The sequence below is a fragment of the Anabrus simplex genome, chromosome 7 (genome assembly GCF_040414725.1).
Source record: "Anabrus simplex isolate iqAnaSimp1 chromosome 7, ASM4041472v1, whole genome shotgun sequence".
Classification (NCBI taxonomy): Eukaryota; Metazoa; Arthropoda; class Insecta; order Orthoptera; family Tettigoniidae; genus Anabrus; species Anabrus simplex.
This window is the reverse complement of record NC_090271.1, coordinates 20697084-20710952: the sequence shown is the minus strand read 5'-3', so window position 1 is coordinate 20710952 and position 13869 is coordinate 20697084. Positions and strand designations below refer to the sequence as shown.

Below are 13869 nucleotides of genomic sequence, written 5' to 3'. Positions count from 1 at the left end.
CGTGTATAGGCTTTTGGGCTTATGGCGCGCAAAGAAAATAAGGTGAAATTCTTAACGTTTCGCAGAGAACTGTGCTTTGCATCCTCAGAAGAAATCTCGACTGTCCATGAGAGAGGTGTCTTAAACAATGGCACTTTGAAGCCTGAAGGTATGGTTATGACAAACAGATTAGATTAGATGCAGGATGAAGAAGTTACGTAAAAATGAAAAGTTTAGCCTAGGAGTTGGAGGGCTGCATAAAACCAGTCTATGGATTGATGACCCAACAAGAACGAGGGAGGCTTCTTAAACAATGACACTTTGAAGCCTTTCTTCTGAGGACGCAGAGCAGAGTTCTCTGCGAAATGTTAAGAATTTCACCTTATTGTCTTGACACGGCATAAGCCCAAAAGCCTATACACGATCATGTCTATAAGTACGGGCCGTGAACGCATCGATGGCAAGATGAAAATAAATAAGTCCAAAACAAAAGTAACGGAGCGCAGTCAGGTGATGAAGATTAGGAAACGAAGTCTGAAAGGAAGTAGTTGAATATTATTACTAGGATAGTTGAATGAATAATGACGGCAGAAGTAAGGAGGACATAAAAAGCAGACTAGCAAAAGGAAGGAAGGCTTTCCTTAAGAAAAGACATTTGCTCACTTCTAACAATAATACAGGAATTAAGAAGCATGGCGTCGTATGGAAGTGAAACATGCACGATAATCATTTCAGAAAGTAAGAAATTACAAGCTTTAGAAATGCGATATTACAGAAGAATGTTGGAGGTATAATAATAATTTCGTGTGGCAATTTCTAGCCAAGTGCAGCCCTTGTAAGGCAGACCCTCCGATGAGGGTGGGCGGCATCTGCCATGTGTAGGTAACTGCGTGTTATTGTGGTGGAGGATAGTGTTGTGTGCGGTGTGTGAGTTGCAGGGATGTCGGGGACAGCACATATACCCAGCCCCCGAGCCACTGGAATTAACCAGATTCGACTAGAGGTAGGATGAAGAAGTTACGTAAAAATGAAAAGTTAAGCACAGGATAGGGTGGCATGGAGGGCTGCATAAAAGCAGTCTATGGATTGATGACCCAACAACAACGATGATTTACGAGGCCCAGTCCATTCAACCTAACAAAAGTCAATGTAAGGATTTGAATGATGAACTCAAAGTGTTAAACACGTCATAATAATTAAAGAAAATAGTAAGCAGACCCTTCCTCTGTTGTTGTCATTTACACGCTGCAGTCATACCTCCATAACCCTGCGTAGAACGTCAGAAATGACATCGTCGGTCACGTAGGACCACTTCTTAAGAAGATGATTTTTAATGTGAACAAAGTTAAGTTAAACTATAACAAGAGTGTAACGACCTAAATGAAGATATTGTGGTACATAAATCTTAAAAATGTATATAACGAAGTATACACGTGTGTCGTAGGCACTATTATCATGATTATAGCCCTAGGTCTTCCCGTTTTATGCGACTGGTGATTGTCATCGCAGGCCCTTCCGTTTTACGTGGAATACTCGCTACTAAATTCCACTTGTGCCTCTTCCAGTCAATGTCCCATAAACAGGAAGTCAAGTCTCAACATCGACAACCTTACAGACAATGGCACTTGGTAGCCCTTGTACCTAAAACTTATTTCACAGACAAAGACGCTGTTAGTTTGGAGTACTAATATTGTTGCTTAGTGAGCCGCACTCTAAAACTCATTAACAAGGCCACAAAATAGTAAATTTAGGGAAGAATGTCGACATTGAATTCTTTTTCTATCTCTTTTTTGCTAGTCGTTTTACGTCGCACCGACACAGATAGGTCTTATGGCGACTACTGGATACGAAAGGCCTAGGAGTTGGAAGGAAGTGGCCGTGGCCTTAATGAAGGTACAGCCCCAGCATTTGCCTGGTGTGAAAATGGGAAACCACGGAAAACCATCCTCAGGGTTCTATCTCTTTTTCAGCTCATGATAAGCCTAGACACTTTAAACAGCCATAGACATTTTTTACTACTGATCGAATCACACCTGAAGTTTAACTAGTTTTTACCTTATTATAGAATAAATGTAACATTTCTGGTCACAAAATGCAAGAGTTTTGTTAACATCTGGTCTCGGTACATAGTTTTTTGTTACAGCTTCACACAGTTATTTTTTGCTTAATAAGTATCCTCTCGGTTATCGGAATATGACGTCGAAGCTTCGGAGAGGTCATCCAGCGAGCTGGCTGCATTCAGCATGCGGGACTTTCTTAACGCTCAACGAGTGAAATAAATAGCAAGCCAGAGCGAATGATACCATTATCAGCACTTGTAAGGATGTCGCTTTACTTGGTAAGTTTCTTGTTTATTTCTCTGTAGTCGATAGCAGGGGGTCAAGAGAGAGGATATCAGGCTTCGTGTTGGAAATATTATAATAATAATAATAATAATAATAATAATAATAATAATAATAATAATAATAATAATAATAATAATAACAATAAAAGCCCGCATGGTGGCCGTGATCGTTAAGGCGTTGGAGTCTAAACGGTCTAGCAACATGGTTACCCGGTTCGAGTCGCGTTGGTCGGAAAAGTTTTCACCATCAGGATTTTTTCCGGCAGGATAGGGGAAGTGGTAGTTTACAATTTCTAATCTCTAGACAGCGTGCCAAAAGCCTGGATTACATTCTAAACCTCTCCGCGGTTCTCATATGGAGTGAGGGCATATAGCGCTATTGCTAGTCATTCGTCCGACGTGTGGAGACGTTAATCCTAGAGCAGCCCCCTTAGTGCTTTAGGCATTAGTAGGCTATGTGCCGGCACCGAACTCACCATCCTTTCTTACTATCATATATATCACGTCATTCATTTCATCTCCTTAAATTCTCTGATAAGGTTGACGTCAGGAAGGGCATCCGGACATAAAAACCCGCCATGACAGACTAATCTCGCCTCATACACGACTTAAACAAACGGAACAATGGTTGGACAAATAATAATAATAATAATAATAATAATAATAATAATAATAATAATAATAATAATAATAATAATAATAATAATAATAATAATAATAATGGCGAATGTCCTCCGAGCAGGCCTGGTGCAGGTCTTACAGGTGACCTGCATGTCTCCGAGGATGCGGCCTCTACTGAAAAAGAAATGGCAGTCATCCAGCCGCCGATTGAACATTCAAGGTTAAAACCCCGACACGGCAGGTAATCGAACGCGGTACCTATTGTACCAAGCGATGTCACCATGGAGCCGGGCAATTTAAGGATGAAATATCTCTGCAGAGAATTCATAGAATTTCCGCTCTTTATCATAATATGGTCAGACAATGCTCCACCTACTATAATGCACTGAAATGTAGCCACCTATTCAGTCACACCTTGTATAGTCCAATAGCCCTCCCTTCCTTGCTATGTCCTGTTCATTGGCCTTGCGTAGGTAAATAGCGGTGCTGTCAATTTGGGCCCCTGAATATAAAATATCTGCTATATCTCGCTTGAACCCCGCTAGTTGATCCTCTCTGGAATTACTTTTCCTAAAGACAAATTTTCTTCTATCAGACCATTTTGAAATTTTGAAAATGTGTCCGATATAACCAGAATGAATGCTTTCTTCAGATACCGCGCATCACATATCAAGCTGACTGGCTCATAACTATCATCATTATGTTTGTCACCTAATCCGATGTACACTGGGGATACTACAGAAACTCTGAATTGATTTGCTAAAACTCCTTCATGCAAACAGTCTAGTAATTCGGGATATGCTCCAAGGTAAATAGGTAGTTACGCCCAATTTTTACACATTTAGAGAAGGTGTATGGTAGATTACTAGAAGAAAAGTTGTAGGAATTACTGGCATTTGTGTTCCCTGTATCGATAGTGAGGCCTCGTAAAGTTGTCTATGTTGTCGCCTGTGTAAATTCACTTGAACCGTCAGATATTCTAGTAGTTTGACCTTCTGTGACTAGATGATTCTCACTCGATTTTGTACTGTTCCCTTTTGTTTAAAGCACATTATCAACCTTGAAGAAAATTGGCATTTTGAACTTGGGTAAACCATTGGCAGTAATTTTTCTTTTAATAATTCAGACGTTATCAAAATCATGATCAAATGATGTAATATGAAATTGATTATCCAGTCAAAATGTATGAAAATTAATCCTTGTAGAAACATCGGCTGATACTCTATTTAAAGGTGTCTTGTACTGATTGACTTGTGTGTGTATCATCTGACGGCGGATTATGGGAGAGGAGGCGTGGGAGCAGCCTGAACATGAGCTAAAGGTAGAACTTTAACTACAGTATGTGAAACTTCTGCGTGTGAAACTCGGGCAGTCGATGTTTTTATTAAGCATGTGAATGTTTGGGTGTCCGCATTTCTATAAAATTAATGTAGGGCTTATCCTCTTGTGTTTGGTTTCCCTAATATAGAGAGGAAAACCAGGTAATAACTAACTCTGTGGGTAATATACCCCTTCTGCGTTAAGGGTCTGTGATGTGAGACAATTATTGTGAATAACGTACTCTACTGCCCTGACAACGGGCGTATTGTAAAATAATTGTGAACTAAAATCGAGGGTTCCAGCCCCGCTTAATATAAAACTGGAAGCTACGGATCCATCCTATTCTATGTATCTTCCTTAAACCCGAATGTGAAGTTAACTCCAGGGTTCGAGACCCGACCTAGGAAATGTGCTCTGGAAGCTACGGCTTCTTATGGTGAAGTATGCGTTTTCGATTTGTAAAGGCTAGCCTAATAATTTCCGGAGACCTACGGATCATCAGACTGTGATAGACCGGAGTCCTCTCCCCCAAATATGTTGTAAATTTTCTGAGTTTTCGAGTTCTTCATTCTGTATCTTTCGAGCGTTAAAATTCTACCTGTTGGTTCACGTTCAAATAGTTAGAAAAGAAAGAAAATTAAATTCTCAACGGATTGTTTTGGTAAATATTGCTTGTTCAGCCATTACCCCTGGAGCTCTCTGCTAGGCGGAAATAACTGCAATCAGTGTTCAGTGATAAATGATTATTACAGGAGGAGTTTTCTGTGCAAGGCACTCGTACCTAGTTACACGGACTAGACGGGACTGCCCAGAGTTTTCAAGGCTCCGTTATAGAAATGTAGACCATGACAGGGAGAAAATGTAGCAAGGTACGTGATATGGTCAGATCTTTTAACATACACTTAGAACCAAGCTCATGAAGCTCTCATCACGATAATTAAGAAATACTTAGGACCAAGTTCATAAATACTGTCAGAATACCTAAAACTGGTCAGGGAACCACGATTACTTTACACAGTAAAATATTGCGCGCTGTTTTGTTAACTGACCATCAAAGTTTTTAAGCTAGGCTGAAGATCTAAAGTAATGTGTTTGTTTGACTGAGGATGGATAGCGAATGAAGCTGAAATCAGTATTCTGCACTGAAGTACCAAATTTTCTGCCATAACCTCCTTTAGGCTGTCATTTTAGTCATAGTTAACTGTTGAACTCTGTACTTGTTGCAGGTTCTCTTGCCCCTGATGCTAGCAGTTTCACTGGCGAGCACAGATCAGTGTGTATCGTCTGTGGGCTCAAAGTTGGACGTGTCTGTCTATGGCCACAAGAACGCCAGTGGACATTGGATGATAACGGTACTGTATTTTCCCAACTGCAGAGGTGTGTTTCCGTGTTGGATGGATAATATTGTATGTCATTAATTCAAGTAACTTAGTACTTTGTATTTAAAATATTTGCATGCGCCATTCGAATTTAAGCCAATTTTCAAACCACACTAATACAGTTTGTGGAATTAATCAAATAGGTACTTGACATCAAAGTGCATCAAACATAAAGCTGCTTTACATGTGCTAACCACTAACGGCTTTTGGAAGAGACAACGAATTGCAGTGGAGTAGCTCATACCAGAAGTAATTACTTACGTTTGTAGTGTTATTGCTTGGACCTACGCACGCGTTTAAAATCATATCTGCCATAATTCTAATCGGCTTGCCCCAAGACAAGGGGCCTGCTAGTTCACGAGCTCGTCACGGAATGGGCTAGAACTTAGTGAATTTAAACTTCGCAGACACTGTGATATTTCACATAGGTTGTTTTTGTGACAAACAGCCTATGTCAAGCCCGCACTGATTTTGTTAAATAATATAATACCAATAATACGCAGGTTGTGGAGACATGAAAAAGATAGATGGGGGAGAATCTTTAACAAATCACTCAAGGAACACCGGTCTGGTTGGAAACATCTCGTAATGGTCACTCCATGCTTTACGGCGAAGTCTCAAAGGTGTATTCGGCGCAGGTGGAGACCCTGAGGAGAAACAACTCGGAGAAAGTGGGAACTGTCGCCTTCTTGGGTTTAATGAAGAATTCCAGCCAGGTAATATCTACTGCTACACTATCTGGAGCCGTAAGAAGTAGTCCAGCTAGGCGATATCTACTGCTACACTGCCTGGAGCCGTAAGAAGTAGTCCAACCAAGTAATATCTACTGCTACATTGTCTGGAGCCGTAAGAAGTAGTCCAGCCAGGCGATATCTACTGCAACATTTTCTGGAGCCATAAGAAGTAATCCAGCCAGGCGATATCTACTGCTACACTGCCTGGAGCCGTAAAAAGTAGTCCAACCAAGTAATATCTACTGCTACATTGTCTGGAGCCGTAAGAAGTAGTCCAGCCAGGCGATATCTACTGCTACATTGTCTGGAGCCGTAAGAAGTAGTCCAGCTAGGCGATATCTACTGCTACATTGTCTGGAGCCGTAGGAAATTATCCAGCCAGGCGATATCTACTGCTACATTGTCTGGAGCCGTAAGAAATAGTCCAGCCAGGCGATATCTACTGCTACATTGTCTGGAGCCGTAAGAAATAGTCCAGCCAGGCGATATCTACTGTTACACTGCCTGGAAACGCATATACGTCTACGGTACAATATTACCTCAACCGATCTCTGAAACTCTCCTTGTATTCACTGCGCTTGGCTCTTGATTTCCCCCACTCCACTCTTCTTACATTGGTATTACCTGTGGCCAGCAGATTTTGAGAACTTTCAATTCGTCGGCAATATTCTTGGTGAGCTTAAAATGTTCACAGCTACACGGAGCAACCGAACACCAATTGCTCTTTAATATTTAAAAGCTAATTGGTGGACATAGTTATGTAGAAGAGGCCTTCCTTTACGTCGGAACTTTGGTCAGTGAGGCCGCACATGGAAACATCAGAAGCATTGATTGATAAATAAATCGCCCTTGGACCTGATGTCCCTTTTCATGCAAGGAGAATGATGTCCAAAAAAACCGAAATTCTGTTCTTTAAACCTTGTTTCAAAACACACGAACAACAGTACCGAATAAAATGGAACTGCGATTTTCATAGTAATATCTAAGAATAACGAACAAACAGCATCTCCGTAAGTTGCGGCTCCGATTGCCAATATATGGTACGGTGAAACCTCGAATAAAGCACCAATCATTGTGTCGTGTGGAGGTTTGACGTAATGGCATATCTTGTGACGTGCGAGTAAGTAAACACAAGTGTGACTCTGAGGGAGAAGGGTTGTTTCAAGTGGGTGCTCCATATTCACATTGGAATTTCAGTGGATTTTGAACTAAATGTGGACTTAAATTTCTATGCCTAAGGTTTTTGAACTTTGTTATAGGTTGACACGCGGCGATTCACATCGACGGAGAATCAATGGGAATTAGCCGTGAAGGTCCACCAAGAAAGAAGATCCTGTGATAGCAGTGAACTTGAGCAGCTTGTTTCGGTGATTTCTACACATCCACCATTACACGGTAAGACAAAATGTTGTTGTTCCTGATCGTTGTAATAGAACTCTCATTCATACCTGGTACCCCTTATCTCAGAGAAGTACCTCAACTCCTCTCTCTGTGCAAGCAGGGAACGTGCATGTGTCAGGCTATTCGATATTGTAGACTGGACTACATGTTCTGGTATTGTTGAGAGGGCTGGAATTACTTACAGGGAATGAGGAGTAACTCCGACTGCAGTGAAGAAACAACCCCCAGCGAGCGAGGCAGGTGTGTTGTCTGCTTCTCCTACAGTTTAATGTGTACATAGATCAGGCAAAATGGTGGGAGGTAAACGCAGAGTAGAGGAGGGAAAGATGGCATGGAACAGGATCTCGAGAAGGAGAAAATGGAGGAGGAAGTGGGATGTGCAAACATCAGGGAACACTAGGGAGACTAGTAGGGGAGGGGATCTAATGAGGTGCATGGGGTCGAGGATCTGTTCATTGAGGACCCTATAGTTAGGCTCGTGGAGAAAGGGAACCAAAGTCAAGGCAGAAGTTGGGGAAAGAGGAGGGTAAGGAATGTGTGGTAGTTTTCCATGTTGGTACGAACAATGTACGGCAAGCAGGAATAACTGCGAACATAGCGTGGGACCTTGGTATGAAGTTGAAGGGGGAGGAGATTATTAACAATGGGATACTTTCTAGGAGGTGTACTGAGTGGAGGGGTACTTTAAATTAAACTAAGGATTAGGTATGTGGGAGACTGGAAGTGAGATTTGTAGTACGTACGTATATATGTATGAATGTATGTATGTATGTATGTATGTATGTATGTATGTATGTATGTATGTATGTATGTATGTATGTATGTATGTATGTATGTATGTATAAGTTAAGGGTTTGTTTAGAAGAGATAGAGGGAGGATTAGGCAGCGTATGTGTAAGTACAGAGACAGGGTGGTTGTAAGGAAAAGGCTATAATTAAGTAATTAATTGGATGTATAATTACCAGATGTTATATAAGTAGTTGAATCATGGCTAAGAAGTGACATAATGACGTTGAAATTTCTTCCGGAACTGGAGCGTTTATTGTAGAGATAACAGGGCGAGTTGGCCGTGCGGTTAGGGCCGCGAAGCTGTGAGCTCGCATCCGGGAGGTAGTGGGTTCGAACCCCACTGTCGGCAGCTGAAGATGGTTTTCCGTGGTCTCCCATTTTCACACCTGCAAATGCTGGGGTTAAACCATAATTAAGGCCCCGGCCGCTTCCTTCCCATTCCCAGGCCGTTTCTGTCCCATCGTCGCCATAAGACCTATCTGTGTCGGTGCGACGTGAAGCAAATTGCAAAAATATTGTAGAGATGGGGAGTAATCGATATGAGGGGGGTATTTATACGATAAAAAGTAAATTGTTAGCTACTAAAAAGTTAAAAATGGGAAATTTAAAGTTCAAGAGATGATATTTTTAGTGTGTACAGACATGGATAGATTGATGCTGACGCGGAAATATTTAATCAGGTAATCAGCGATGTGGGTAACGGCACAGAAAATTATGTGATTGTAGTGAGTGAACAAAATTTACCAACTGTTAACTCGGAATGTATTGCGAATGACAGAAATTTAAATTAATCTGGGAGGAAGCGGTGGGCCAGAAAGTGACGGAATCAAATAGGTGAAGGAATATTTTTGATGTAATGGTGGTAGAACCAAATGAGTATTTTAAGAAAATGCGGTGAAAGACGGAACAGGTGATCACGAAACTCTTTTAGCCGTAGCTAGAAACAAATGTGATAAAACCAAGGTTATAAAAGTCAAACAATAAATTGCTCGATATTAATTTACTAGATTGTAAGTATGGTAAAGGTTACATAATTCTTCATATGGCTATGGGGAATTAATGTGTGGTTTAAAGAGGAAGTACATCCTCTATTTACAGCAATCAAAAGGTATATGGAGGACACCCTAATACCGTCTGGGTGGGAAAAGAACAAGTAATGACCAAGAGAGGTTGGATGGTAACTCATTTATTTGCCTCTTAGAAATGCAAGGGACACCGTGTCTACTGTCCCATCACCCACGGGTCACAGATTTGGTTTGATTTGAGATTAGAAATTACATCGAATATGAATAGTGCGATTACTTAGCCTAAATCGTGGTGAGCTGAGGTGTGTGATGACCTGGGTGAGCACGGAGGCCTCAAGGATCTGAAGTGAGAAGGTTAGTATATAGATTATTTGGAAGAGTAACTGACCGAGGGAGGTGGATTTATATTGGTCTCCTGGCCTAGGGAGTCCTTCAATTTCATGTCCGTTTTGGCTCTTACCTTTCTTTTGGCGATAGTTTCGATCTTCTTTGTGGTTAGAGATGAGCGAGGAAAGTTCCGCTTAAGGAGATATGGAAAGAACTAAGTGGCATATTTTTATCCCTTTGTCCCTGAAACTCCTCTACCCAGAACTTTGAAATGAGCAGAGACTTCTCAGCTCTTGTATGACTACTCTACCAGAATTAAACTTTTAGAATAAGATTTATGATTTCCTTTCACTTTAAGCTCCCCCTGACATTCACAAACGAGGAAGATTTTAATATTGAACCCGTTAAGGATATTTGTAGGATACCTACCTTCTTTACTATTAGCAAATAGGCATGAAATCTTTCTCTTGGGTCGTATGCGGTTTCTTCGTCACTTGCTTACGTAAGAGGCGGGTTTCAGAAATTTAAACTATCTACTAAATGAGAGGAGTTGAGTCAAAAGAAATTGATATTTATTTATGACTTACGATGAGGTCGAAGAGACTCATGACATTATAATCATTCCTAAACAATGAACTCAGGTCTTGTCCATTTCAAAAATAACAATAATCACGCGAATGAGAAATACTGACTTTGGAGGCCTTAACTCAACTGCCTGAGGGGAATCCTTCCTAGAAACCACTGTCGTAACTCAAGAGTGGAATAAAGAAAGTCTGGAGATCCGTAAGATCGGGTTCATTGTGAGACTGCATGTACCATTCGTGATGGTGCACGCCCCGGAGCACGAGCTCTAGACTCTTGGTATATTTAAGGCAGTTCAACCGGTATGTGCCACGCAGTGGTTGTACGGCATGGCCCTTAATTGTACAGATGCGACCTGCGACTATGTCATAGACCGACATCTAAATTTCTGATTTACGTTAAAGTCATTGTGGATGATGACCGCAAGGAAAATGATGTTATAATGGCAGGTGGTCCTAATCTAAGTCACTGAGGTTGATTACCCCCATGATCATCCAAATTTTTAAACTGAAGGCTGAACACAATTACCTTACAGTAGTTGATGGCCAAAGTTTCTATATTAATACATCCCCAGCACATCTGATGCTCAAAAAATCAAAATAAAAATGATTACAACAACAATAACAAACGCTCACAACACTTGTGGCAGTGAAATCCTTCTGCAATCAGAGATGTCCCCTGAATCGTTAGGTAGGTAAGTTGAGGTTTCCCAGCAAATAAACTAAGATATCCAGAATACATTTTCAAGTTAGTTACTTGGTTTAAAGCTAATCTCAAAATAAGATTTCACTGAATTAAATTAATATTCTCATAATCCTAATTAAGAACAAATTTATCTACCCCGGACGAATAGTTTCTTTAAAATCCCTAACCATTTAATTAAATATTTATTTGTGCTCGTACATTTGTTTACTCGCCACTGAAAATGTGATACATTGTCGTATTTACCAGTAAAAATTATTTATTTCATGTCGTCACTAACAAGCTTGCATTACAACAGTAAGAATTATTAAGAAACTAGCTTGGATAATCCTAACATTAATTGCTACAATCTTCATAAATTTACACACTACGTAAAATAAACAATCCATGTTACATCGCTTCGTGACTTTCAAATAAAGTTTTGTATAACCCTTGCACCGCTCCCGCGTCCAGGTGGGGATACATGTGTTCCAGACTAGCTCTTGATAACGATTCCATCTGTCTAATATTACTGGGTTGTGAGTTCCGCGTGAGAAAGTACGCCAATGGCCTATGGTAAATCTTAACCTACGCAGAAGGACGTCTCCAACACGCTATCAGTCGGATACCATACTCGCATGTTACCGAAATTTTATCGCAAAATCCAGGTTATTACGGCATTTCAAGAAATTCGTGCATGTTGCTATCGAAATCGCAATCAGAAATAGAGTCATTATAGCCTTATATCTAGCTCTTACTCTAACTAGGCATTAAAATAATTTTTATATTTTCACTACTCAGCTTTTATTGGCAAATCAGTCTAAGTATGATTTGAAAATCACGTAAAGTATTGTTAGAAATTGTCTCATATAATGTAGATGGTTTCATAATGCAATCAGCATCTCTATGTGCCGTAATTATGTTGTATTGAAAGAAAACAAGTTTGAAAAACCTCTAACAAATAATTGGAAATCAGGCCTCAATCATCTGATACGCTAATTCTGGCCTGTCGAAATATTATGTTGTAATTAAGTAATATCCGTAAAAATCAAATGAAAGGAAAAATTAAATTATATATAATCAAGTGAAAAATTATTCAATATAGTTGAAATAATTAGATGCATCCAATTGGTTTAAGTGAAAACAAAATTATACTACCTAATATATACAACATTTCAAATTATGGTTTCAATTAAGAATGTGAAAACGCAGTGAAAATAGCCAATAATTAATTAATTAATTAATTAATTAAGGTCTGGAATCTTTCCTTATTGAGCTGGATTGCTCCTCAAAGTTACCAATAATTCTATCATTTTAACTTAAATTCACATGTGACTAGAGAAATGAATATCACTTTGCTGAAAACTTCACATCCACGTCCATGCACAGTAGGAAAATCGTGTGAGAAAGTAATGTTTGTTCTTTAGGGATTTCCACTAATTTAAGTTTGAAAATTTCCATAATCTTTTCATATTTCATGTTGACTGACCTCCATATAAGCAAATTCAAGTCCACTTTAAGTCGTAATTAATCTCAAATTAATTCTATCATAAGGCTTATGTGGTTACCTAACTCAATTATTATTTTAATTCATGGTTAAAATTCAATTAAAGTGCGTATCTGGCTGAATGTAGCATTGCCAAGTGTATTTAACTAACTTTCCAACAAATAATACCATAAGTGGAAAAATTGACCTATTAGAAGACTCTACCTTCATCTAAAAGTCCATATATGAATGACTAAGTTACCAGTGATGTGTCAAACTACTCCCATAAAACCATAAATTAAGTTGCCGTATGTGAGAATACATGAAAATGATCGTAGATAAGTCAGTGAAGGCCTAAATATTAACGTTATTGGCCTCTCGGCTCCTCTGATGATCCTACATACTCAATTAACTCTATATTGATGGCATTGAGATCGTATCCTAACCTATTTTGTATATCAGGGAATAAAAACAGCAATTGAAAACAGTACGTTTCAATATATACCTTAGCATGCGCAATTTACACATACTATCATCTCTTGGAAGAATACTATGACCAACTTTCCAAATAACCATAACTATCACCATCATAATCTACTATCAACTTATATCATTATTTCATTCACCATTTATCATTTCAATTATCACGTAGCATTCATATTAGTGCGTCTCAGGCACTCATTTCATCAAGTACTCGGCATATGTGCCATAACCTACACATATAAAACATTATCCTTACCGTCATAGTATCAAAGAAAAGTACATCACAACATTAAACTGTGCTACTATACTTTGTCGTAAACATTCCCTAAATACGATCTCCACGCTTGGTATTCTGTTAAAGCCATCACGCATGTATATTAACCTCCACATGATACTCTAACACTTCACTGACAACGATTTAAAAATATCAATCACTTCTGTAACACCATATTGATAAACTTGCGAACGGCATTCACTGGTATTTTACGCCTATGTATGGGATTAACTGTAACTTCAGATGAATACCTACTTCCTTGTAACTACACTTGAATATTAACTACGCACGCACAATGTCACAAATCATGTCACATATATCCAAAAGAAATAAAGGTTTCTACTTACGAAACGACTCATAGGGGACTTAACTTTGCTTATTGGGTAGTGACTCCCATCTCGCTGTTGTTCATCGGGAATGGTAGGCCTCGCTCCATGGTTCGG

At 39.5% G+C, this 13869-nt stretch overlaps 1 protein-coding gene across 1 annotated transcript in view; it reads left to right on the top strand.

The window, feature by feature from the left end:
* Positions 1-2220: 2220 nt before the first annotated feature.
* Positions 2221-13869, top strand: part of LOC136876865 (hemolymph lipopolysaccharide-binding protein) — a 64487-nt gene continuing 52838 nt past the window's right edge. The window contains exons 1-3 of the mRNA XM_068228765.1: positions 2221-2317; positions 5491-5616; positions 7637-7772. Coding sequence (XP_068084866.1) covers positions 2276-2317; positions 5491-5616; positions 7637-7772 — 304 coding nt within the window. The 5' untranslated portion in view covers positions 2221-2275. The remainder of the gene's footprint in view (positions 2318-5490; positions 5617-7636; positions 7773-13869) is intronic.